Source organism: Phalacrocorax aristotelis, chromosome 17 (genome assembly GCF_949628215.1).
Source record: "Phalacrocorax aristotelis chromosome 17, bGulAri2.1, whole genome shotgun sequence".
NCBI classification, from domain to species: domain Eukaryota; kingdom Metazoa; phylum Chordata; class Aves; order Suliformes; family Phalacrocoracidae; genus Phalacrocorax; species Phalacrocorax aristotelis.
In genome coordinates this window covers 3060426-3086034 of record NC_134292.1, presented here as the reverse complement: position 1 = coordinate 3086034, position 25609 = coordinate 3060426, and the positions used below count along the sequence as shown (strand labels likewise).

Here is a 25609-nt window from a genome sequence, read left to right as displayed (position 1 = left end):
GAGTCGGAGATGAGCATCAGTTCAAGAAAGCTATCTGTGAGCCCTGTGCTCTCAAAATACCTGCGAAGGGTGCTGACCTGGAGCACAGACTCAGCAGGAGCCCTGCAAAGATGCTCAGGCAGAAGCGTCTCAGGAGGGCTGCCCTCGGACCTGCTGGAAACCCCCTGCCTAAAGCCACCCTCTCCTCACATCGCTGAACCCACCAGCTAGTCTCCGGTCATTGATGGGGGACAGATGGAGAGGTCCCAAGCAGCTGGGTCAAAGCTCTGTTGGTGCCAAGTGCTAGGGGCACCTGTGACCCAGAGGATGGGGGCTTTGAGCAAAGCTCCCCGCAGCCAAGCAAGGGCCAGTGGTGCCCGAGCAGCACTGATGAGATGCCATTAGAAGGCTCCCTGAGCCTGCCCCAGCTCCCACAAGACAGGAAATACCAGCACTGCTGCTGGGTGGCCTTTTGGCTGGCGACAGCCCAGTGCCTTCAGCCTGCAGGAGGAGGAGGAGGAGGCAGCACAGGGTGGCAGAAGTGCCCAGGAGGCTGGAAAGGAGCTGGGATTAGGCAGTGGGAGAGAGGGATCCTGCAAACCTGTGGTACCTGCACCAGTGTCAGTGCAACGTGTGTCTCTTGGGCAGGCACCAAGCCCATCGCCCAGGCTCAGGAGTAGGCAGGAGTGCTCACCCCGTGCAGGGTTGGGGCAAGACAGCCCTGCCCACACTGCCTGCATCCCTCAGGGCTGTCCCCTCCCCACGCCACCCAGCTCACGGCGCAACACCGGGCACGCGTGTATCCCACCACACCACACCCCAGACCAGCTGTGGCACTTACGTCTGGTCCCTCAGGCCCTGCTGCTCCTCGGGGGCCAGGAAAGCCCTGCAAGCCAGCCTGGCCCCGAATCCCTGGGGGCCCTTTTGCTCCTTGTGCTCCATGTGGACCCTTGGAGGAATAAGACACAGCATGTCAATGGCAGGGCTTGCAAACAGGAGGAACAGCCATTGCCTGGGGCTCCCCCACCCACAGGCAGGAACCCCCTGGACAGCCCATCGCCTGCTGCCCCGGCTCTCTGCACACCCGGCCTTTGGCGTGAGGCCAGTCCAGGTGAACACCCCGTGACACTCCTCCAAGAGCATCCCTGGGACAATATAACATTTTCACACAGCCAAAGCAAGGTGGAGCAGGGAAGGATGGATCAGGGTGACAGCATGGTGGGATCAAGCACAAACTGAGCTACCTGGCTCCCACAGCCCCTGAAAGCAAATCCCCCTGGGTCCCTGGACATCCACGGAAACTCATCCATCAGCTGGAAAATGGCACATTTGAACAACAAAAGAGAAAGAAGCTTGAGGAATCCCCCTGCAAGCCTGGGTACATGGTACCTTGTCTCCTTTGGCTCCCAGGTCTCCCTTGGCTCCCCCTGGACCTCGACAGCCCTGCAAGAGCAGCAGAGGTGGAGGGTACACTTAGGAAACCATGTTATGCCACTCCTTGCAACAAAAGCATGCTGTGATCTGATTCTAGTGTCAAAGAAACTAGAAACTAGTTTCTAGTTTTGTCCAATTTAGATCAGGGCTCTCCTCCCAACGGGCTTTCGGAGCTGGGAGCAGGTACATGCTGGATCTGCTCCTCATGGCAGGGGTGCTCCAGAGCTTCTGGGTCCATCCACCAACAAACCATTAGTGCCCCCAGCACTTTGTGCCAATCCCACCCCCAGCTCCCTGGCAGGTAGGATGCCTGCAGCAGCTGGTGGTGGCATCCCAGCTGCACCATCCTGATGCCAGCACGATGCTGAGCACCTAGTCCATGTTACTGTGTCCCTTAACACATGCTAAAGCACTCCCACTTCCCTTGCTACCTCCCCAAAGCAGACAGTATTTTAGGACACACTGTCGTGGCTGAAAGCTCCTCTTATTACAGCAAGGCAAGCCCAAGCACAGCTCTGCCTTCCCAGAGGATTACATTTGCTACCTATTCAAACACCAAGTCCAAACACAGGCAAAGAACATGAAGCTGGTGCTTTGGGCAGCTATAACATGGCTCTTCTGCATCCTGAGCAAGGATGGGATGGGTGCCATAACTCACCCGCTCTCCTTGGGTGCCTTTTGAACCTGGCAGGCCAATATATCCCTTCAGAGAGAGACATAAAAGGCAAGTTAGGAAAAAAAAAAGAACCAACCACAAATGAAAATATCCCATGAACTCAGGGAGGCTGTCAACCCTCCCACGCTACAGGGATGGGAAGATGCTGATAAATAAGAGGGGCTGGTTCAGCTCTGCAGATTTGCTGCTGATGATGCCATGGTGGGATTTGGTCCCCAGCAGGGAGCAGGGGATGCATAAGCTCTCCCAAGCCTGTCCCCAACCACACAGCAGTCCCCAGCACAAGGTTCTTGTTAGCCTCCAAAATGCACCACCCCCATCCCACCCGGCATCTCGCATCCCTTTGCAAGCAGCAGTTTTCAGCTATGCGTGTCAGGGTTTCAGCACATGAGAAGCAAATGCACCAGGGGCCGTGCTCAGCTGGGCGACCATGGGTCAGGCAGGAGGAAGGCCAGGCTGCCCCAGCCTCCTTACCCTTTGGAAAGTGTAGCTCAGCACCCAAACCCCTTGGGAAAAGGGGTGCACCTAATGCACCAAGTACGTATAGGCAGGATTGGGGCTGGGGCATCTCTGCTGATAAATCCATAGGAGACAAAAAAACATCAAGGTCCCTGCAAGTAGCTTTGGAGTCTGGAGATGAGGAGTGTAGCCATTGAGACATTGCCATCATCCCACCAGCCTTTGTACCACAAACACCAGGGGAAGCTGGGGATGGTGTGGGGGAGCAGGGCATTTGGGGGGCTGTGAGGCAGACTTACCCCAGGGCCCTCCTGTCCTGGCTGTCCCCTCAGCCCGGGGGCACCATCTGCACCCTGCAAGAGCAATGCTGGCATCAGCTCATGCTGTGCTGGGCAGAGAGCACCCAGCACCACCGTGTCCCCTCCCCAGGGCTGCCAGGGACCTCCAGGCTTCATTTGCGAGGTCTGCTGCAAATGCTGCCCTCTTCTCCCCTACAAAACCAGGGGCAGGAACGCCTCAGCCCTCCTCTCAGGTCCCTCCAGGGAAAGCCCTCAAGCCCAGGCTGCATCCCCACAAAGATCAAAGCGAGCCAGCAAGAAGATCTTACAGTGTCTCCTTTGGGACCAGAGGATCCCTCCATTCCAGCTGGACCCTGGGGAAAAGCAAAGATGGTGGGAGGTTTGGGAGAAGGGGGATACTGCTCACTGTCCCACCCTGCGGATGAGACCCCAGCCCATAAGAACCTTGCCTGGCCCCCCAGGAGCTGCATGTTGCACCCCAGGGACCATGGGCCCATCAGCTCACCCTTCCCTTCGCTCCCCTGCCTGCATGTCCTGCCCACAGCGGGGGCTGCAGCCAGCAGCCCACCCATGGGACAGGGCCCATCCCACCCACCGCCACCTGCTCCTGGGTGGCCATAAAGACCTGTGAGGTCAAGCACTTCGTACCCATTGCAAAGCACACGGGGGACGAGTCCCCGCATCTCCTTGCTTGCTCAGCAAGCGCATGGTGGGGGGACCCACGCCTCGGAGACACGGTGGGCTCCAAGGCAGGACAGCATCTGCTTACCTGCACACCCCTGGGGCCGGCGGGGCCGCGTCTCCCCTGCAAGCCCTGCGGTCCCTGCAAAGCAGTGGGGGACGAGGAGCTCCTGTTAGAACCAAATCCCTGACCACATTGTGCAAAGCCTGCAGTACAAAACCTCTCCTGGGAAATACCATGCTGCTGAGGAGCTTCAGGGCTCCTTGCCACTGCAAGGGGTACAGAAATAATTCCCTCCCCTGTCTCAGCCTTTTTGCTGATTTTGGGGTGGGCTGAGATCACAGCCCAGCTGGAGGAGACCCCTCTGGTCTGGGTGACCCTCAGGACACACTCCCGCCCTGGCCCCCCAGCAGCTGTCCCAAGACACCCCCATCACCGCAAGGTTTGCTCATCCCTTGGTACAGGCACATACCTTGGGGCCCTGGGGGCCGGGCAAGCCAGGAGGGCCCATTTCTCCCTGGGGAGAGAGTAGGGAGGGGAGGGGGTGAACATAGTGGCCAGAAATTCCCAAATAGCAAAGGAGGGGAACCTGGGCAGACCCACCTGAGAGCCATTGACACCTCGGCATCCGACAGATCCCGGCTGGCCTGGCTCTCCCTGCAATACAAGAGCGTGCTTAGCTCTGCAGCCACATGCACCAAGATGGAGGAGATGGGATGGGATGGGGCCCCCAGGCATCTCCCATGACAGCAGAGGCAGCCCCAGGCTAGTGGGGATGCTGTAGGGGTTTTACTGGTGTGTGTGAGTTTTAACACCATTTGTCCTCTTGCATTCCAACCCCCCCCCCCCCCCCAGGAGGCTGCATTATAAGCAGACATTTCCTTTTCAGGTGTAAATCAACGCAAAGTATGAAACTGGGCAGGACATCGCGGCACACCCTGGCCTGCCAGTGGTGGTCCTGCACTGCTCTTGCTGTGAGCCAGACAGCAGCAGCAGCTCCCCCAGCCCAGCCAGCACCCGCATTTCAGTGGTGGTTTGAACTGAAAAATTGTGACTTACCGTGGGGCCAGCAGGGCCTGGGGGACCCACTGAGCCACCTTCTCCCTGGAGCAGGAGAGAACGGATGCCATTTTTCTAGCCTGTTTTGCTTTGATGCTCTCCTTTTAGTCTTCACATCCCAAATTCCCCCTTTTTTTTCACATCAAATACCAGCTACTTGATGTCCCTTCAAACAGCTAGTCGGCCAGCCCCTGGCTCCCCCACTCCCTTCATGTTGGAAAGTGCTTCCATTCACCACCACCAAAGCGCTTCAGTTTTCCTTTTAAATCCTCTGCAAACCCTTCCCTGGCTGGGATCCCTCCCAAAGATGTGGCAGCAGTTAAGCTATCAGTGTGCTGACAGCAGCATGGAAAAACCCAGGTGCTGTCAGGCTGGGATTCATCTCAGCTGAAGGTGGTCACCTAAAATAAACTGTGATGCAATGTGCTCTGCAAAAGCTCATTTTTCTTTATCACCAGCCAGGAGAATAAGCTGGGATGCAAATGTCTGTGTGAGGGATGTTGGAGGTGAGGGGAGGCTCCTGCCCACAACGTGCAGAGAGACAATGTGCCTGCTTGCTCTGGGCAATATTCCTGTTAATAAAAGCCACCTCCAGGACAAAGATACAGATGTAGTTTAGGCCCAGCTCTCAGGGAAAAAAGAAATAAACAAGGATTTTGTAAGAGCAAACCACAAAGCAGTGCCAGTGACCTGCAAAGCCCAAGTCCTCCCTCCCCTTTCCAGTGGGGAGCAGCAGGCTCCTGCACCTCTTCAGGGAAGGCTGGGGACACAGAGAAAGCAAAACCACTCACCTCCGGCCCCATGGGACCTTGGAAACCCATCACACCCTTCAGACCCGACATCCCCTGGGAGAGAAGCCCGGAGCAGGGTGTCAGCGAGGTGCCCACCCTGAGGTGCTCACCCCAAGGTGGCAACTGCCTTTGTCCCATCCCTTGCAGGAGGGTCAGGGAAAACAGAGACTACAAGGGCTTTGCTCAAAGCCAGGAGAATGTGGGCTGGAGCCAGGGATGGAGCTCACGTCCATCTCAGAGAAGCGAAGGGGTCAGCCCAGGAAAAGGGGTGGAGGGAAGGAGCAATCCTGGCACGGTAGGGCGCAAGACACCCCTGGCTTCCCCATTAACTCACGTGAAGCCCAGCAGGACCTGGCAGGCCATTTTCTCCCTTCAACCCCTGGAAAAGCCAAGAGCAGCCTGAGCGATGGAGGACAGCATGACCTGGGGCTGGGGGGCCATGGCAGGGAAGGGGCAACCCCCTGCCTGACCCAGGCAGGGCTGTGAAGAGCAAGGACAGACACCCTTACCTTCACTCCCTTCTCTCCTTTCTCCCCAACCGGTCCAGGGTCACCCAAGAAACCCTGAAACGGGAACAACAAGGATGTGTGAGCCCCAGCTGGACCATCAGGAGCTAAAACGTGGCTGCTGTGCCCCAAAGGACTGTCCGTGGGGTGCAGGGAGAAGGGGACCCTGGGCTAAATGAGGAAAGCCCCAGAAGAAAAGCCTGGCTGCTTGTCCCCAGCATGGTGCCACCCCATTGCGGCTACTCTGCTCCCATGCCCCAAGCTAGTGTTGCGCCATGGCACACGCGACGGTAACACGGAGGTGTCCCAGCGCCCTCAGGGCTGGGCCGGGGCTCTCCAGGGCAGCACTGCTCCGAGCGGCAGGGCCATGCCCAACAGCGGTGCCTTGGAGGGCACCATGGTGCCCTGAGCTGCACACAGCGGCAAAGAAAAGCTTCGTGGGCCTGTGCGAGCAGTTCAAAGCTTCGCCTCTCTGCAGCTGCTGAGAGCTCAAGTGCAGAGAGGTTGAGCTCAAGGGAAAGAGATTCTCTGTCTGGATGCTGGGGTGATGCTCACAGGCAAGAGGGTGCAAAGCATGGGACAGAAAAGGTATATGATAAACTACATGGGATTGCTGTTTCAAAGAGAAAAAAATGGTGTTTCAAACACCCCAGTATGATCAGACCTCAGAGGAGCCCAAAATCTCATGGGCAGCTCTAAAAATTTTAGCTAATGCCTTAGAAAGACTGGGTGGGGGAAAAGGAAAAAAAAGGGGTGACAAACCACTAGCGTTCACTTTTTGGGTGACATTTTACACCTAGGCTGACAATCCTGATCCAGGCCAGATCCCACATTGCTAGAGGCATCCCACAACATAATGCAACATCAGGATGGCACGTGTGCCCACAGGCCGTGGGGGCCGTGGGTACCGGGCACTGCTGGCGCACTACTGGTGAAACCAGGGTGAAAAGTTGTTACTGCTTGGCATTAAGTGTGCATGCTGGGAGCGGGCTGGCACGGAGCTGTGCCCACAGCACCAAGCGGCTGAGCAAGTGAGAGCCAGCTTACCTCTTCTCCCTTCTCTCCAGCCAGCCCCCGGTCACCCTGGAAGCCCTGCAGTCCCTGGGGAGAGGGAGAAGGGAGCAGAGTGGGTGCTGAGGGGCTGCCCAGTGCCTCCCACCCACGTCCAGCTCCAGCCCCGCTTCCCCCTCCCCGCTGCTCTGGTGGCTGCTGCCTCCTGCCCACGGCCACCCCCATGCAGGCTCCTGGAGGGGCTGCTGAGAGCCCCAAACCTCTCAGCATGGTCCAGTGCCTGTCACCATCCTCCAAAAGCCCCCTGAGAAAACTTCCAGACTAGACATGTTGCTCATATCCTCTGGGGGTTGCTGCTGGGGGTCTGGAAAAGCAACCAGTTATCCAGGCAGTCCATAATCACTCTCACTTCTTTCTCCCTGCCACCATCCCTCCCCCCCCCCCCCCCCCAAGTTATTTTCTCCTGTAAAAGCAACTAGGAGGTTCAGATGCAGAAAAGCAGCCCAGCCCTCATCCTCAGGCCCACCACAATGCAGGATCTACAGTGCTTAGGCTATCCCAGCTACACCTTAATGTGATGTTCTACAGCCCTTTTTTCTGAGAAACATGAACCTCAAGGCACTAATCCAGGGCTGCCTGGGTTTGTAGGATTAGAAGGAATATTTTAGTTAAAGGAGGCAAGCGAACATAAAGAGCAGCAGCATTAGGAGCCCCTTGTCTCCTGCCCAGGGCTTGGGGCTGCAGCTTCCCCTCCCCGACGCTGGCCATGCCACGGCCCTGCCTGCCTGCTTCTCTGCGGCTCACCTGCTCTCCCGGCAGCCCCCACGGCCCAGGTTTGCCATCCAGACCGGGGAAACCATCTGAGCCAGGGAAACCCGCACGTCCCGGCAGGCCCTGGAGCCCGGGTTCACCCTGGGGAATAAAAAGCCAAGTATGGAAAATTAAAAAATCTACATCATCATGAAACCAATAAATGAAACACTGAGCTCTGCCTGCCTCGTGTTTTTGCAGCAACGCCTGCTAAACACCAAGCACCTCACAGGAGATGGAGAAGGCTGGCAGGGGGAGAAGCTTCATGCATCCAGCTGCTGGAAGAGTTGGGCGTGTGGATCTGCCCAGGCTCCCTGACCGAAACCGTGAGAGAGTCGCAACCAGCAGCCGTACAGGAAGAAACAAAGCGGAAGGCAGGAAATAAGAAACGCGTTAAGAGAAGGTCAAGCAAAAGCCCTCTGCATCTGGTTCTTGGCTCTGGGGCGTACACTCAAAGCCATTTCTCATGCTTTCCAACATGCAAGAGCCTGAGCAGATCCTCTGGACTGGGCACCACCAGCTAAAACTTAGGGGCAGCTATTTTTTTACCCTTTAGCTCGCTGGCAATTCTGACTTAAGGCAGGATAAAGATCAGTCTGGAATAAAAAGAAGAAATTTCCCTTCAAATTGCTTTGATTGTTTGGATTTCTCAAAAGCTTTTGAACATTTCGTCAAGTCCAAAAACTGGACTTTGTTTTAGTATGTAAAGTTTGAAGGAAGGGCAGAAAGACACAGCTGCCTCAGTTACTTCTCAAGTGAAGAATCTGGTTGCGAATATATAAAAGCTTGTTTTGGGAGGTTTGCACTTCATCTCCCTCTCCCAAGGGTTTCAACATCGCACAGCCAGCCACACACATCCCCCATGCTCATTAGTGACCACGTAGGCTTGGGACACCCAGCCGGAAAGCCAGCATTTTTGCCCAATTCCACTTCCAGTCCCAGCTTCAGGGAATATTCATTGTTATTTGCAATTTTGCAAGAAAGAGACCTGGGCTGCAACATACCTCTGGCTGTGCTCTGGGGCAGGCAAGCCCAAGTAGATGGGCCAAATGCAAACCAGACCATGCGCAAGCCCAACCTAACCTAACCCAGCCGTGTGCTCAGGGGCTGATGCAGGTGGATGAAATCCCTCCTCCTCTTCCTCGCCCCTGCTATCATCCGATCAACCTCCCCCAGGGAAGTGTGAGCCAGAAGCAGAGACCTGCTGGAGCCTGAGTGGGCATCAAAGACCTCTTGGGCCAAGGTCTAGTATAAATGTGAACCTTAACAAAAAACAACCCAGACATCAAGATCTGAGTCCAAAGTGGAGTTGAGGTTCCCCATCGGAAACCTGCCACACAAAGCCTTTGGCAGATGCCAAAGCAAGAGCAGGAGAGCCGGGGACCAGGGACAGGGCTGCAGCCGTGACATGCTCCCCAAGCCGAAGACACCAAGCTTGCAGATGGACTGTGATGGCTGGAAGAAATTTGCTGCTTTCCATTTCTGTGCTAATCCCACACCCCCAGAAATGCCGACTCCCCTTGCAAATCCTGTTTATGTGGAGACAGAGAATAACTTTGGCACCTTTTGGTTACGTTACGCCAACAGACTCCAGTGTTTACATTCAAATGGCTTAACACAGTCAGTGATGCCTTCCAGATGTTGGCAGCTGGTAAAACACTATCCCTGGGGGTGCATCCCTGCTGCAAGGGAGTGGGGCTGGGGGCGACGGGACACCCGGCAGCAGGACGTGTGATAGAGAGCAGATGCACAGCACCTGATGGCATGGCTGCATTTCTTGCCTGAGACATCAACTCTAACTTTTGCCATGAGCTTTTGGGACTCAAAGGTTCAACACAGCTGCCGGGAACCAGCTGGTGTCCTGCTCACCAGCCTGTCCAAATCCTCCTTCAGCATTGATCCATGTAAGCCCAGCCTGTCCTTGGCCCCTCTTCTCAAGCCAGAAGAAAAGCCATCCCAGTTTTGGAAAGGAAGACACGATGACAAAGAAGAGGGCAGAAGGAAAGAAAGGTCATTACTGAGATGGAGCTGGGGGGACCCCGGTGCTCTGGTTAAGGTCACTGGGGAGATGCTATGTGGGATGGGAAACACTGGAGGGCTGAAGGAAGACAATTGCTCCAATAGATGGGTGAGTGGGGGGATGCGGAGCAGCAGGGATGGGGGCTGCTGTCCCTTTGGAGCAGCCCAGAAGCAACCAGGACAAACAAGCAAGAGGCTGGGGGGTGCTGGGGGCACCTGTGCATCGGCTCTGTTGAGAGGGATGAGTTTCAGGATGCACCAGCTCTTCCCATGAGGGCTGGGTACCAGCGAGCCTGGGTTGGGGAGCGGGTGGAAAGCTCCAGGGATGCTAGATCGGGACATCTGCTCTCCTTTCCCATGGGGCATCCAATCCCCACAGGCAGGTGTGCTCGCTTGGTCCCGGGGAGGTGGCCGGGTCCCACAAGGGCACGCTGCACAGCAGCTCCCGTTCAGGAGCACAGGCAGAGCCTGCACATCTCTTTGGCCAGAGCAGTGGGGAAGGAGGTGGGTGGTTTCCAGAAGGTGACAAAAGGACAAGCACTTTTGGGACAACCGTGTCAACTTGCGTCCACCTGCCTGGGAGGGCATCGGGTGGCACACGGCAGAGTCCAGCACCCGAAGGGGCTCTGCTGAGCAGTCATTGAGCCCATGCACGTGCTGGAGCAGGGTGCTGCAAGCACAGGGCAAAAGGAGCTGCAGCATGGACTCCGTCATGGGAATCAGCCTGGGGTGGCCACCCCTGCCAGCCTCAGCAAGGTCCCCAGAGAGAGGACCAGGGCATCACCTCCCACGACCCTTCAAACCAGGCACGCATTTCCTTGCACAGTTCCCAAACCAGCAGCAAACCTGACTGTTACAGTTCTCCCTCACCCAGCACCCAGGGTTTGATCCAAGAGGGGCAGGGTCTCCAAGGGTCCCCAGGACAGGCCCAAGAGCACACTGAACCTCTCCAAACTAGGCTCGCCGCACAGCCAAGCCCCTCCATGCACCCACAGCCAGACATCCCCACCAGCACCCCCACTCACCATGTACCCCCGCTGGCCTTTTTCGCCCGGCTCCCCCGGATCTCCGCAGGGTCCCTGCACACAAACAGGGAGTGAGTCAACAAATGTGTCCCCCCTGCCGGTCCTGCCCCTTGCTGAGAGCAGCGCGAGGCCTGCAGGGGCTGTCATGGGGAGGGCAAGGGCAGAGCTGGAGGGCTGGCATCCCTCGGCACACCCGCCACCCTGCCTGACTTCACAGGGTCTGTGGCCAGGGCAGGTTTGGAGGCAGCAATGGAACTGTTTCCCCCATTGCTTTGGTGCCTATGGGAGGTCAGGATGGGAAGTTTTGCCTTTGTTTCTTTTGCCTTATGGCCCTGCCCTGTTTGCAGAGGCCAGCCAGGGAGGAAGCATCACCCAGCAATCCTGGGGGCTGGGTGGGCATGGGGCTGCAGACCCACCAGCATGGGGCTGGCCCCACACAAGTACTTCATCGGCCATTCCCTGGCTTGTTTTTTGCCTCTGGGAGGGATCCACATGGTCCTTATCCAAACACAGGGACAGGAACTCAATGCCCTGGGGAGGATAAGCCAGCACTGTTCAGCTGGCGGAGACAGAGGGGCAGGGGCTGTGTCTGCCAGTGAAACCCAGGGAGTTAGATATCAAACACCACCCGGGTTTCGGTGGGAAGCAGACGAGCAAACCATTAGGCTCTGAAACCCAATGCCAAGGCCCTTAATTACAGCATGCCAGAAGCCACCAGGCAGCAGATAGTTTTTGGGGCAGCCCAGGACTGTGCAAGTGACTGGGAACATCGACTCTGCAACTCTGCAAGCTGCCCCAGGCCAGCCAGGGTGGCAGTGGGGCCAAGCAGCACCCAGCTGTGGAAGGGACACCAGGGCATTTCTTACTTACAGGTGCTCCTGTTCTCCCTGGGTGTCCTGGGGGCCCGGGGGCTCCGGGTTTTCTCTGGATTAAAAGGAGAAATGCTGGTAAAACAAGTCTCACTGATGGAGTGCTCTGAGAGAGGAAAACCAGCTGACCAAGCCAAGGAAAAAACAAACCATAGAAAACTGCTTAACAGCGATACTCACCGGCCAGCCTGCATGTAGAAGCTGGTAAAATGATGATTGCTGAAAGGAGAATGGTGGGGGAAGCAAAATATTAAAAAAAAGCGCTAAATCCCTTTTTGCTGGTTTCAAAATCTTTTTGCTGTTGCTTGGGAAGACACAGCAATGAACCAGTCCTCTAATTATACTTTTTTTTCTTTTTATACTCTGCGTATGCAAGTCATAGGACAGGGCTTAATCTGAGGACAACCTGTAGGAGATAAGGAACTGCTGGCCTCATTAGCAAATGAAGACAGAGACCCCACTTCTGAAGTTTGCTGAAATTCAGCTCCCCCATGGATGCCCTTGCAGCCTTGGGACACCAGAAATGTTTTGCAGAAACACGTTGTAGTTGAGCACAGGCACCATTGTATTTAGCTCAGGTTGGACTAGAACCAGCTGTTTTGACACTGCAGTTTGCCGCAGGTGGGGAACCTCATCCCGACCAGACCCATCTGAAACCCCAGAGGAAGAGATGCCCAGGCAGTTGTGGCCGGCAGGCTTTCTCCTTGCTGCTCCTAGCAGCCAAATTGTTCATGCACCTCCAATTTTTTATAAGACCAGATGATCACAAAGAGGAAAAAAACACCCAAAAGCCACAGGGTGGGCTAATCCCATCATATTTCAAAGCTAGCATAAAGGTCTTAAAAACTCATGTGCAACCTCCTCTCCACACACTTTCAAGCCAGGTTTCCCCAGGTTTTGGGAGATGGCCAGGAAACAAATTTATGCCTATCTCCAACTACCAGGCATCCTCCTGCCCTCCCAACAGCACAAACCACAGACACTCAGGAGGCAAAACCCACCTTTCCTCCTCCTCCTCCTAATGGTGAGCCCAAACATACGATCCAGGCAGCTCCTCCAAATCCTGGCTTGCATCAAAGGCTACGAAAAGCCCTCCTTGATCATTGCCCCAATCCCAAGCAGCTGGAGGGGCAAGATTACCATGTGCTCCCCAGCTTCAGCCATGGGGGTGCTGGGAAACCCTCTCCTGTCCCCCCTCCAAAGATCTGTCCTCCGATACCAGAGGAGAGAGACGGGGGAAAAGCCAAGGAACTCATTAACAAAAATAAACACAGACCTTTCAACATATGGAAATATTTCTAATAATGAGCAGAGCTCTTGGGGGCAGATGATGGATGGATTCTTTTAACTAGCTGTAATGCCGCACCAGGCATCTCGGTTCCTTTCAAGCTGATCCCGAATTGATTACTGTGAGTGAGCGGGTGCAGTCCTTGCCAGCCTGCCAGGGCCAGGCCATGATCTCCTTGTCCAGCCAGTTCTCATTTCCCTCAAGATCTGCTCACAAAAACTTTTAGGGGGCTGGAGCATGGCCAATGCTTTTGCCTTGTCTCGGGAATCTGTGAACTCAGATTCACATGGGACGGGATATTATTTCATTAGGCTTTAAAAGTCCAACCTTTTAAAAAGGGGAAAAAAATCCCACAGGAGACATGAACTTGTATTTTGGAGCACCACATGCCGAGGAGAGGGGAGACAAATTCATTGCCTTCTGTGGTTTCAGCAGGAAATAGTCGGCACTTTGCTCGCTGCAGCTCTGGTCTGCGGCGTGATGGGCACAGGGGTCATAAGCCACTGGAGGGGATAGAGGACGGGGAGTCATCGCCATATGGATCTGTCCTCCTGTAAAACACCAGCCTGAGAGCAAAGCAGAGAAAACCCTTCCGACAGCTCTGCAAGGAGCCGGTCATGTCCTGCAGCACGGTCTTGGCTGCCCTCCCCAGCCCACCCCACGGCCGTAAAGCCACGCAGTCACAGAGCTGTGCTAGCTGCTGACCTTTCAGTAGCAGGAGATCCCTAAAGGCTGCCTCCTTTTTTGCATGGAGCAATATTTTCTTTTGCTCTAAGGTTACCAGCCCTCATTTCCCAGCCTGACCTCTTGCTTTTAAAGGTATCAGGAGCGATAAAAAGAAAGGACTCTAGCGCTGCAGAGTAAGCTCCCTAATAACTGTGGCAGCTCCAGTTCTTCTTCCTCCTTCCTCAGCATCTGGGACTCCACCACTACTGAAGTCAACGCTGCCAGAACAAGACAGAAACAGTTCCTGCCCCTTGAGTTACACCAAGACAATTTCTTGGCAAACCCAATGTCTGTCAACATGTTGTGAACAAAAACGCAGGACAGGGGCTTGGGGCAGGATCGCGGTGGCCTTAAGCTGGTTTTGCTCAGTTCCCACAAACAGCAAAGGCTTGTTTCACCAAGAAGGAGCAGGAGAGGCTATTGAGCATCCCAACAGCCTTAACTGCTCTGGATGGTTGCTGATGTCTCTTGCTTTCCTGGTCCGTCATACCGCATTACGTCTTTCAGCCTGAGAGGTGGCTCTTCTGACCTGCATTTCCAAAGGCTGAGCCAAACCCCAGCAGCCTAGGATTTCCCCTCTGCAGCCCCCAAATCAGAAGCACTCGGTTCACAAGAGCAGCACTGTCCCAAGCCACAGCATTTCTCCAGCCCCCCAGTAAGTTGTAGGGGGCTGCAGAAGCAGACAGCCCCCCCCAGCCTCACAGCAGCCAGCACTCAGCTTTTCCCCCCCACGCTATCTCAACAAAGATTAGCAAAACCCAGCCCACGGCTTTGCACTCCTGTTTCCTGCTGTGGAGAAAACGCTGCCGCTGGCTCTCCCGGGGTCATACGGCCACAGACACAATAGCGCAGCAAGGCTTTCGGGTGCCCCACGTCATTCCTTGCCAGACACTGCCTTCCCCTCGAGATCGGCACTTTGCCAAAAGCACCGGGCCAAGAGCCAGCACGCAAACCCCCCGGCAGCCTGCGGCCAGGGCCCCGGCAGCCCTCCAGCTTCAGCTTCCCAAACACAGACGAGACTGTCTGCTCCCTCCAGCATTCCCAATGCCTAAGGACCGAAGGTGGTGGCACACCAAAGAAATCACAGTCTATGGCAACATCCAGAGGCATGAACGTTTCTGCCTGCAGAAGAACAAATCTTGAGGTCCCTTTCCAAATGCAGGCAGGGAAAAAAATGCAATTCTGACTGAGTGTGAAGAGCAAAGAACATCAGCAGCCATGTGAAGTGCTGTAACCATGCCCTGACAATATGAATTGATTTTGCAGATGTCTACACCAAACACTCTGGGAGGAAGGTAATTGCCCTCGTGCAGGCAAGGAGATGCTCTCTGGCACTGCAGGCTTCTTCCAGCCAACAATTCCAGCTTGCTCTCTCCTATCCCCATTTACTCTGGCCCCACACTGCCTGCCTGCAATGGGTTTTGTGAGCATTGATAACAGCACAGCACCTGCTCTAGAGCAGCAGGAGGACAGGAGAACATGGAGATCCTCCAGGTCAACCACGACATCTCCCAATGACCTGCTCTCCTGTGCTTGCCCAGAGGAATCTGCTCTCCTCTAAGGCAGGCATTTATCTTCTGCAGGTGCTTTGATCCAATCCAACACAAAACTGCAAGGGGCAGGTCTGGCCCAAGGACTTCTGGTCGGTCAACCCAAGCTCAGAGCCAGACCAGCACAGGGCCACTCTCCACCTTGTACCTTCAGCCAGCATTGTCCCTTCCTTGAGGTGTGCTGTGCTGGCAGAGCAGAGGTCCTCCCCACTGCATCCTCTTGCCAGCATTAAAGGCATTTGTCCTGGAGCAGAGAGTGCCATTACTCCTCTTCACAAATGAATGAGTTGAAGAAAAGTCAAATGTCCTGCCCAAGGTCATTAAAGCTTTTAGAGAGCCAGAGCAATGAGCCTGGCCTCTCACTGGCCTATTACTCTGCCTGTTGCACCAACTTGCCTGGCAAGCCATCCTGCCCAGCATCTGCTTCGAGCAGCCAATATTGGACATGCTGCAGTGCCATCAGAGGGACATTACAGATGCACGAGGCAGAGAGCATCCCTGCTCCAGGGAGCTCCAGCCCCAGGTTGGCAAAGCGCCTAAGGCAGTTAGAAACCCAATGTCTTCAGCTATTGCCCTGCCTGGCTCAGGCAAGGCTCGAGAGGGAGTTTGAAATTAAGCTTAATCACAGCAGTCGCTGTGCTCTCAGGAGTCGGGGAACCTGGACGAGGCTGGCTGGGTCATTGCAGTGATTGCTCCCATGATGCAGGGGGTTTTGCAGCCAGCTACACAGCAGCTGAAGCACTCCTGCCTCCCCACAGTCCCCAGCCCCACGCCTGTGCTCCCCACAGCAGCAGGGTTCAGGTAAGAAAATAACTTATCTTGGCAAGAAGCTTGATGGGCACAAACCCTGTGAGCCAAAGCCATGGCACACAGCTGGGGCATGGCAGAAAACAGATATGTAGAAAACAGGAGCAATGCTTTGCAACCGGCAACACAGAGCAGGAGAGGTGCTGCTTTCTGCATGTCTTGGATCTTCTTTGGCCCCTGTCCTACAGAGGCAGGGCATGAACCACCCTTGGGATGTCATGGGTGCGTGTGGACCATGGGGACCCAAGATCTCCCAGTCAGTCACAGGGGAAAGAGGAATAGCTGTGTGAGCACAGCTGTAAATAGGGTGCACTCTGATCCTGTTTCACCCAAGGACAGCTGCCCGCAGAGCCATCTCCAGCGAGCTGCACCTCTCTCCTTGGCACCCCTCTGCCCCCAACCTGCCTATCCCACCTCTGTCCACCCACCCAACAGATTAGGGATCTCAGATCATCGCGAACCCTTCCTCCCAGTTCTCGTCCCAGCAGAGCAGAGAGGAGCCTGCATGGGGTCTGATGGGGAGGTGTAAGTGGAGCTCCCCGAGTGCTCACCCTCCACGGGTAACTCACCATGAACGTCTGCCAGTCCTCCCTGGAGTTCCTCCAAAGGACGATAGTGGGGACACCGGGGATGCCCACAGGGCCTGGGTCACCCGGGGGGCCTGTCCGCCCCATGGCTCCAGGGTACCCCTAGGAAGACAAGGGCAGCTCCTTAAAACCAGCCGTGGGTTTAACAGCCAACACAGGCTGGACACAGGCTCTGACTCAAGTCAGCCCCTCAGCGGAATCTGGGTCTAGGCACATTCCTGGGTTCAAACCAGCTCTTAAGATCTAAATAAGCCTGACAGCCAGGAAAGCAAAAGGAATGAACCTGGTAACCAACGCCTGTGCCCAGACCCATGTAAATGCCACAGGTATGTATTGAAGCTAATGCACACAGAAGTGGCATGACTCAGGGAGCAATGAGTTTGCCCCTCTACAGCTTGGGAAAGATGGAAACTTCTGTGCTAAGGTGTCTAGAAGCACTCTTGCTGTTTTACTGATGGGGAAACTGAGGCACCACCTTTAATCCACAGCATCTCCAAGCATCTGTCAGCACACTAGGCAATGCTGTGTGCAGCAGGAGACTGAGCTGTGCCGTGCAGGCTGCTGCTGTTGGGCTGCTGGAGCAGGAAGGGCAGCCGTGGGTCTGACCAACGTGGTGCTGGAGGACAGATGTCCCTCCAAGATGAGTTGGTGCATACAGCTTGGGGCTGGACTTTGGGCCACACCAGCATCCCTCCTCCAGGTGACCTGAGCTAAAGCTGCTTCATCTCCCTGCTCTGCCACCTCCACAGAGCCATTAAGTGGCTCAGAGGGAAGACAGCATCTTGTGCAGACAGTCAGCTCAGTTCTGAGCCTGGGCATAAAATACCCAGTAAAAATAATTCTTTCCTCTTCCAAATGCACATAAAGGCCACCAGACTGCAGCTTCAGAAGCTCACACTGCCCTCTTGATGAAAAACACCCAAACCATCCATGGTATTTGCCGCGGACCCTACACCTCATCCCATACCTTCCCATGCTTCTCTGGATACTCACTTTGTCTCCTTTGGGTCCTGCCAGTCCACGTCTCCCTGGACATCCCTGAAAGACAAAGGAGGAGATCTGTGTCACCCTAAAGGGGGGCCCTCCACAACCAGGAGAGATCCCACGGTGGCTGGGTGACCAGTGCCACAGCCAGGGCCATCCCGACTCCAGGGAAGCAGGAACTGAAACAGCTGATACAGAGCAAACCAGCAGCACCAAGTCTCAAAGAAACACCCTAAAGACCAGTGGGGTGGAAAGTGCACCCTATTTTATGCTGCTTTGTTCCCACTCTCCTGCCCTGGCATCAGAAAGCAGCTCTGCTCGGCCAGTTGAGTGGCGTAATCCTGTGACATCCATCACAAAAATGCCCCAGGCCGTATGGCCGGGGAGCAGGAGCACATTTCCTGACACCTGGTAAGGAAAGGCAGCACGTTAGGAAAAAAGTCCCATAAAGCTGGATCACGGCCACACGCTCAAACAGTAGTTTAGATGAGGATGCAAACATCTGCGGCTTCTAAATTGTGTGAGATCTGATCTAGCCCGTCTCTAGTCAAACTGCACATTTTGGCCAAGCGTCGACCCCACTTCAGGGCTTACCAAAGCATCTGTCTGGACAGAAACAAAGTCAGATGGAAAATCCCTGCTTTCCTCTATGAAGGAAATCTACCTGCAAGATGTCGGCAGAGACTGATAACAGAGCAGGCTGCAGCACAGCGTCTACCTGCGTGTCCGCTGCAGACCCGTGGCTCTGATGGCTTCAATTACAGCCGCTGTTTTTGTTCTGAGCTTGCAAACAGCCTTCTCTGAGCCCAGTAGAAAGCCTGGGAATGCACACTGAATTAACACCACCCCAGCACAGACACAGCTGCATCCCTGTGACCATGGAGGAGCCCCACTCGGGCAGCAGCCAGCCCTGACCTCGCTGCCTTGTGCCAACGGGATGGGTAAAAAGGCCAAGCTGCATGTCCAGAAACAGCTTTGGCACTGAGGGATGCTTCATCAAAGGGACTTTAATCACCTAGAGATCTGAAGCCCACAGGCCTCTGGCTCAGTTCCCCCTCTCTGGGGCTGGGGGCCATGCCTCCCAAGCTCGGTTCATGCGTGGCATGCGTTTGTGCCAAATGGCACAGGCAGTGGCAGTGATGCTGGCTACTCTGGTCTGATTTTCAGACTTTAAGACTTTAAGATCACTGAGATTTTAAGACCTCCCTTAAGAGTAAACCTAACACTGCCAAGTCCACCATTGCTGAAGGAGGTAAAATAAAGGAGTTCCTGCCCACGGTACCCAATATTAAAACATGCACCAGAATGGGCAGGGAACCCTCCCAGTACCAGGCAGCCCCTCTATTCATCCACCCAGCACCCCTCCTTCGAGGAGCTGTATGCCTGCTGCTGAGAGACCATGGCTGCAGGAAGGTACCAGTCTGAAGTCACTGGGGTTTTACTGTGAGCACCATGTCCCTGTTGCAAGGTGCCTGGGGACAGGCTCATCATTTCTGCCCTGGGGGCAGATATAAATTAGATCCTTCAGTACGCCCTGCCTCCCCCTGATCCTCCTCAAAAGAGCTATGGGGTCCAGCCACTTCTTATGGGTGCAGCCTCTAGCTTATCTCCTGCATGGACACCTGCTGCCCTGGGTCCACAGCTGAGGTATGCCAGCAGCCAACGGGGTGCCCAATGACCCCTTCCTCCAGCATTGTCATCCGTGGGTCACGGGGCTCCACCGAGAGCACTTGAATGTACCAGCACCCTCTCTGAGATGGAAGAGCTTTTTCTCCTCCTGCTCCTCCCCAGGCACTGGCCACGGCCAACCCCAGCATGAACACCAACATTGCAGAGCCAACATGTCCAGTCCTAGTGCATGGCAGAGGGACAGGACCAAGCCACAGGTACAACAGCACCCATGAAATTTGACGGCATCTATTTCCCCCCCTGAAGCAGGTCCCATTTTGTGCAAACCAGAAAGAATAATTCAGAGCATCAGCAACAACAAACCCAAAGGCTGTAGCATTTCAGGAAAGAAAAATGAAAATCAATCCAAGAGATCTCATCCAGAAGGCAGCCAGTGTTTTGCTCTGCAAACTGCGTGAAGCCGCGCTCCGCAGCACCATCCCTCCTCCTGTGGCTGCAGCCCTGGGTGCTGGGGACCAGCGGGTGGCTCCCAGGAGGAAAGCCCGGAGAAGCCTTTGCATTTGCCAGTCACCTGAGTTAATGCTGTCCCTGGCACCAGATGCCTTCAGCAGGATTCAGTTTAAGCCTAGGAGCAGAAACCACGTCTCTGCTCCTAAACAGCCAGTGCTAAGTTTGAGTAACAGAAACCAAAAAAAGAAAAAGAAAAGCCTGTGGGGACATGCTGACAGCTGGGAACCCCCATGAAACACTGTTTATGAAAGCCAAGGAGCTTTTGAATACTGGCAACACAATGAAATCCCTGCAAGGAGGATTAGCAAGATCATAAAAGTCAGCAGCTTTTGAAGTAAGAAACACTTTCTACTTGTCACAATGTGTTGGGCTTTTTCCCCACTGATCTCCAATGCCTTTACAGTGGATGACGGCTGGGATGGGAACGGAGGGCATACAGTCTGCAGGGTCTACACGCCATAAATGCCCTAAATAGCATTAGGGCACACTCAGGACTTGGCAGGATGACAAATAAATCTCCATCCACACCTCCCAGCTGGATCAGCTACTCGAAGTGTTTTTTGCAAAGGTATAAAAATCTCTGAGGGTGGAAAACCAGATGTACACAAACCTGCACCAAGGGGGAGGACCCATCGCATGGTGGGGCAGGGCTGGAGGTCTTTGCCCTACTGAATTCCCTGATGGACACTGCCAGTGAAAAAGGAGGAGAAAAACACCAAAAATGAAAAGGTTGATGCTCAAACCCCATTATTTCCAAACAAGAGATGTCACCTTCAGGCACCCACCCTGCCTTGTGCCAAGGTCCATGTTGCAAGGCCACCCAAGGTGACGCAGTAAGAAGGTAGCCACAGCCCAGCACACATAACCACTGCCAAAACCAGAGGTAAGGTAAAGTCTCATTCCCAAAGGAAAGTCCCCAAAGTCCTTTTAATGAAGTTTTCCATAACAAGGGCACCCATTCTTTGGTTTCCCTTCCACAAGATACATTTAAACACCCAAACCATCCATCACACCTCTGCTGGCATCACCACGAGCATGGGGCATGGCAGCAGCGAGGTGTCTGGGTATGAATTCAGGGTGCCCGGGCTGAGCAGCAGCCCCAGAACAAGCTCTACAAGCCCAGACCCCCCCATGGCTCGGGATGGCTGAAGGGGGCTTGGTGGGACAGAGACCCAAGGAGGCAGGACTACCTTTGGGGGCCAGCAGCAAGGGCAAAGCCCACCTGCCCTCGGCCCTGAGGAGCAGTAACAAAACATTGGGAAAGGTTGCCAGGCTCAGCACACAACCTTAGCCAAAATAATAGCTCTATCAGTGCACGGCATGTGCTACTGCAGAGCTTCAAGCCTACATCCACCTGTGCCAGCATCTCAAACCCAAACTCCTAATGCCGGGATGGAGCTGCCTGTACCTGTGTTTCTACCCAGGATGCTCATGTCTAAGAAAAAACCCATCTCAATGCTTTCTACAGGGGAAAAAAGCAATTCCCTCCCAGCTGGGTCCCCTCCTCGCGCTGCTTGCCCTCCTGCCGGCTGACAGCAGGGCTGTCAAATGCTGTGACGTTTCCTCCACTCCCAGATTTTTTCATCCTTTAGCATCTGTTCCTTTTGCTATTTTCTTCTGGGTTTTTTTTGCAGGCAATAGCTGCAGCAGCAAGGAGGTAGCTCGAGGGGGAAGCTAGCAGTCCTAAATTTAACCATTATCCTACAGAGCCTGGCTCATCGATGACTAATTTAGTGCCAGGTACCGCAAATACAGCCGTAAAAACAGCCATGTGTGGAGACCTGCCCTGCAGCATCCAGACGAACCCCCAGGACAGCCCCGAGCTCAGGGCATCCTAGATGGCTTTTGCATGGATGTCTGCCCTGGGGGGGGAGGAGGTGCCTGTGGTCACTTCTGGCAGTGGCACTGCGTAAACTAAATGCAATTTTCTAGAGGAATTGTGAAGAAAATGTAACCATATTAGGGAAATAATGCTGGCAGAAGAAAAACATGGGAAAAAATGTAAAAACATTTTTCAGCTACTTCTCAATGAAGACTGATGAGTTCTCTGAAGTTTTATCTGTTCTAAAGTTACCAATATTTTTAAATTTCCCTTTTTCATCTTTTGATTCATTTCAATGGATGAATAAACTGAAAAATATTCAAAACTTATTTCAAGACATTCAATGCTCTGCTTTGAACCAACACAAATTTTGGGGTGTTGCAGTGGCAGAGAAGCGAAGGAGTGATGCCAGCGGGGGCTGCCGGCTGAGCCCTGGGGTTTGCTGCAGGGACAGGGGCTGGAGGAGACAGACTGGCCCTGCTCTAAGCCCCTCAGCCTGCCTCTGGGCAGGAACGGGGTGAAATGAAAACTGACAACATGATGAAAGGACTTGAGACCATCTCCAGGGCAGGGGGAATAAGGGAATTGTCCTCTCCTCTCTAGTTGCTAGTGAAGTTTCTTCAGGGACATCAAAAAGCCTTCTCACGGGGCCAGGCTGGTGCACAACCCCATCCTGCCCCCATGGAGGACGTTTCCCTGCCCAGCTTCTCACAGCGAGGTGCTGGCATCACAGCTCAGCAGCCTGCGCCACCACCCGCTCCGGAAGGGAAGATGAGCTGCACCACCACCCATCCCTCCCCTCCAACAGCCACCACCTCCGCCACTCACCGGCAGCCCCGGCGGTCCCGGCAGCCCTGGTGGTCCCAGCTTCACCTGACCCTGCTGCCTGCGTGCCACCGGCAAGATGGGGTGTCCCGGGTGGGCAGTGCTGACCCCGAGCCCTGGGACAGAGGGGCTGGCTGCTGCCGGAGGGTGCTCTGGGACACCCACCGCTGACTCCATCCCCAAGGGACCTTTGGGCACGTTTCCTTTGGAGGCAGCTGCCTGATGTGCTGATGGGGAGACCTTGGCAAAAGTGGCAGGCGTGTCCAGGTCAGCGATGGCATCGCCAGGTTTGCTGGGCGAGAGCCGCTGCCGGGTGGCCGCGTCGCCTGTCAGCTTCTCCGTGGTGACGTTCTCCTCCTGGGGGTCGGAGGCACGCTCCTTCTTGGCTGCTCTGTGCGTTTTGGTGGAGGGTCCTGGGAGGATAAAAGCACCATCAGGTGCCATGACAATGTGCATGAGAAACAGAGGAAACCGTGACTATGGACTCACCAGAGCTACCAGCAACCCCCGGGCTGCTCCTGCCAAGCCCTGGCCTGCCGGGGCCGGTGATTTTATTATAGGTGGAGTTCAATAGCTCAAAGCCTTCATCCTCAATAGAAAGGCTGCCCTCCTCCTCCTCAGCTGATGGCATCTCAGTAGCAGAGAGTGAAGTCAGGGTGCTCCCATCAGGTTGGAGGTTGAGGGTCTCCTGGGCATCCTCCCACATCCAAGGTGGCCCCAGGTCCAAATCTGAATCCGGGGATCTGGAGTCCTGAAAAGGAAGAAAGAAAAAAAAGAAATTTGAAGTTTTCACTTTTTTCCCCTCTCCCTGCTCAACACGCTTTATGCTTCTTAATTTCCCACAGGCACGAGTGCTGCTGGGGGACCCAGGGCAGCCCAGGGCTTGTGAGCCCCAGGCAGGAGCCCCCAAGCTCCAGGGAAGCTCGTCGGTGATGAGCAGGTCAGTTCAGCCACCTACAAGAAAACAAACTTGCTCTCCACAATGGACACAAGCCAGTTCTCGGTGTGGACCATGCTAACACGAACCTCCTTCTCACAGTTCCACTGCAACGATCCCCCGCCCGCAACTTTCTGTGCTGGAGGGGCATCAAGAGAAGAGCCCATAGCTTAATGACAGAAAGCCAAGCTTGAAAGTAATTACTAAAGCAATTAAAGCAAATATATAGAGTTACACCAGGGATCCATCTGCCCCTTCAGCCTTTGATTTTGCTGCTTCTGCATATTTCAAGTGTTCTGGTGGTTGCAGGGCAAGGTACAGGAGCTTGCAGCCCCCACCACACATCTCCCCAGCCAAGCAGCTGCAATAGTGCTCCTGGCAAACCTCCAAGGGTCAGGAAGGGAAGGCAGATGCAAGCCCAGGTGGAGTCTCCTGGATGCTTGCTGCAAATTAATCTAAGGCAGTGCCTTGCAGGGGATGCACTCCATCTTCAGCTGCCGCGCTAAACGGTCCCTGCAGCACAACGCGGGTCGCAATGGCTCTTTCAGCCCTAACAGCCACCAACAGAACCCGGGCACCAACCGTGGATGGAGGAAAACGGCTGATAGAAATATCTACACTCAGGATGAAAATGCCAAATATGAAAAAAAAAGAGTTAATCTTTGGAGAGTTCGCCTGCATCTAGAATGTACATTGGTTTTACATCCAGCACCAGTGTAAGTGTCTCAGACCGGGCTTGCACACAGACCCAGGGTTGGGTTGGTTGGTGGGTGTGACGGACCTTTACCTCTCCTAGAGCAGACAGCAGCATTTCCATCAGCCCTGCACACCAACCACCCCCCGCACAGAGCTTGCTCTGCGCTCCCACTGAGCTCCATGGGGCACCGATAACCCGATGCATGGCACCAGGAAGACCTGGCGGGACCTCAGCCCTGGCTGGTGGCTCCTTGGTGCTGGTGCCATGCGGCTGATGAAGAGAGAGTCTTCAAGAAGTCACTAGAGGGAGATACAGGCCCACACTTGCTTTGCGGGGCTGCAGAAGGTGAGCAGAGAGGTACAAGGAGATATGGAGCATCCTTCCCATCGCCCTTCCCATCCTATCTTCCTTTGGTTGAGCCCATTACTTGGTTCTGATTCTGCTCTGCACCACGGACCCAAGATTCATGCTCGCTTGGGAGCAAGTTGGATTTGCATGAATGGCAAACAGAAAAAAACATTTCACTGCCAGAACTGATGATTCTGCAGGGAAGGGCCCAGCGGTGTGGGGGGGTCAGGGGAGCCACCTCTGGCCAAGCCCCACTTCTGGAGGTCCCTGGGAGACAGAGGAGCTCCAAAGGCAGCAGGAGCTGCTGCTGGATGCCATGCCACCAGCCTGAAGGTTTCCAAACTCTTCCCATCCCAAGTGGGGAGGAAAAGTAACAATTTTCAGTTTTCAATTTTCAAATGTCACTTGAAGAGTTTTTTTAAAAAACAGCTGAAATGCTTTGCTTTAAATTGTGAAAACTTTTTTTGGGGGGCCCCGCTTTTATTATTTATTATATAGAATTTATTATTTACTTTGATTTCAAGCTTTCATGCACAAGTGACTTTATAAACTAAAACCCATCTCAAATGAGAAAACATGTGTTTTTATTGTATTTTAATATCAAAATGAAATATTTTGACAACCTTTTTTCCTTTCTAAAATCTTCCCCAAACTGACTTACCCCACAAGAAGTTCTACCCAGGGCAAATTAACATCCTCCTGAAAAATTAGTGGTGCCGAAATCTACTGCTGATACCAGCTACAGACACAAGCCCTGGACAGCCCCACAGAGCATCTCCACCCTCACACCCACAGGAGGAGGATGGCCAGGCCCACAGTGCACCCGTTTTCATTGGTATCTCTGATGTTGCAGTAAATAAATGAGGGGTGATTCTAAGATACCAGAGGAACCTGTGCTGGGTCACATCCAGATCTCACATTACCTGACCCCTGGTGCTCGCTGATCCCTGCACCTGCAGCTGAGAGGGGCTTGGGGCCAACCACGCCTGACTCCCCTTGAAGTCATAATACTCACCCAAAGAGGCAATTTTTTTTCAGAGCCAAGACAGTCTCTGAGTATAGACATTTTGGGAAAACAGAAATATCCCCAATTCCTCAGTCCTTTGCACAAATTTCTTTTGTGAAGAATTGCATGTCTGCACTTGCAGACAAAGACCCCCTCAAAGGGAGCGGCAATGGCCATGTTGATGCATCCATGTTACTCTGCTCCTCCAGCCGGTGCTATGTCCCAAGCCAAAGGGCCAGCATTCCTCTATCACCAGGATTTTTAAAGACAGCCA

At 54.3% G+C, this 25609-nt stretch overlaps 1 protein-coding gene across 2 annotated transcripts in view; it reads right to left on the bottom strand.

The window, feature by feature from the left end:
• LOC142065548 (uncharacterized) overlaps nucleotides 1–25609 on the bottom strand; it is a 98338-nt gene that overhangs the window by 17928 nt on the left and 54801 nt on the right. For both annotated transcript variants that reach the window (XM_075111767.1, XM_075111768.1), the window contains exons 7-27: nucleotides 22837–23098; nucleotides 22351–22760; nucleotides 17571–17615; nucleotides 16560–16679; nucleotides 11800–11838; nucleotides 11621–11674; nucleotides 10751–10804; nucleotides 7701–7808; nucleotides 6933–6986; nucleotides 5889–5942; nucleotides 5714–5758; nucleotides 5380–5433; nucleotides 4589–4633; nucleotides 4133–4186; nucleotides 4002–4046; nucleotides 3617–3670; nucleotides 3156–3200; nucleotides 2848–2901; nucleotides 2072–2116; nucleotides 1369–1422; nucleotides 821–928 (exon numbers count right to left, since the gene is read on the bottom strand). In XM_075111767.1, coding sequence (XP_074967868.1) covers nucleotides 821–928; nucleotides 1369–1422; nucleotides 2072–2116; nucleotides 2848–2901; nucleotides 3156–3200; nucleotides 3617–3670; nucleotides 4002–4046; nucleotides 4133–4186; nucleotides 4589–4633; nucleotides 5380–5433; nucleotides 5714–5758; nucleotides 5889–5942; nucleotides 6933–6986; nucleotides 7701–7808; nucleotides 10751–10804; nucleotides 11621–11674; nucleotides 11800–11838; nucleotides 16560–16679; nucleotides 17571–17615; nucleotides 22351–22760; nucleotides 22837–23098 — 1803 coding nt within the window. The remainder of the gene's footprint in view (nucleotides 1–820; nucleotides 929–1368; nucleotides 1423–2071; nucleotides 2117–2847; nucleotides 2902–3155; nucleotides 3201–3616; nucleotides 3671–4001; nucleotides 4047–4132; nucleotides 4187–4588; nucleotides 4634–5379; nucleotides 5434–5713; nucleotides 5759–5888; nucleotides 5943–6932; nucleotides 6987–7700; nucleotides 7809–10750; nucleotides 10805–11620; nucleotides 11675–11799; nucleotides 11839–16559; nucleotides 16680–17570; nucleotides 17616–22350; nucleotides 22761–22836; nucleotides 23099–25609) is intronic.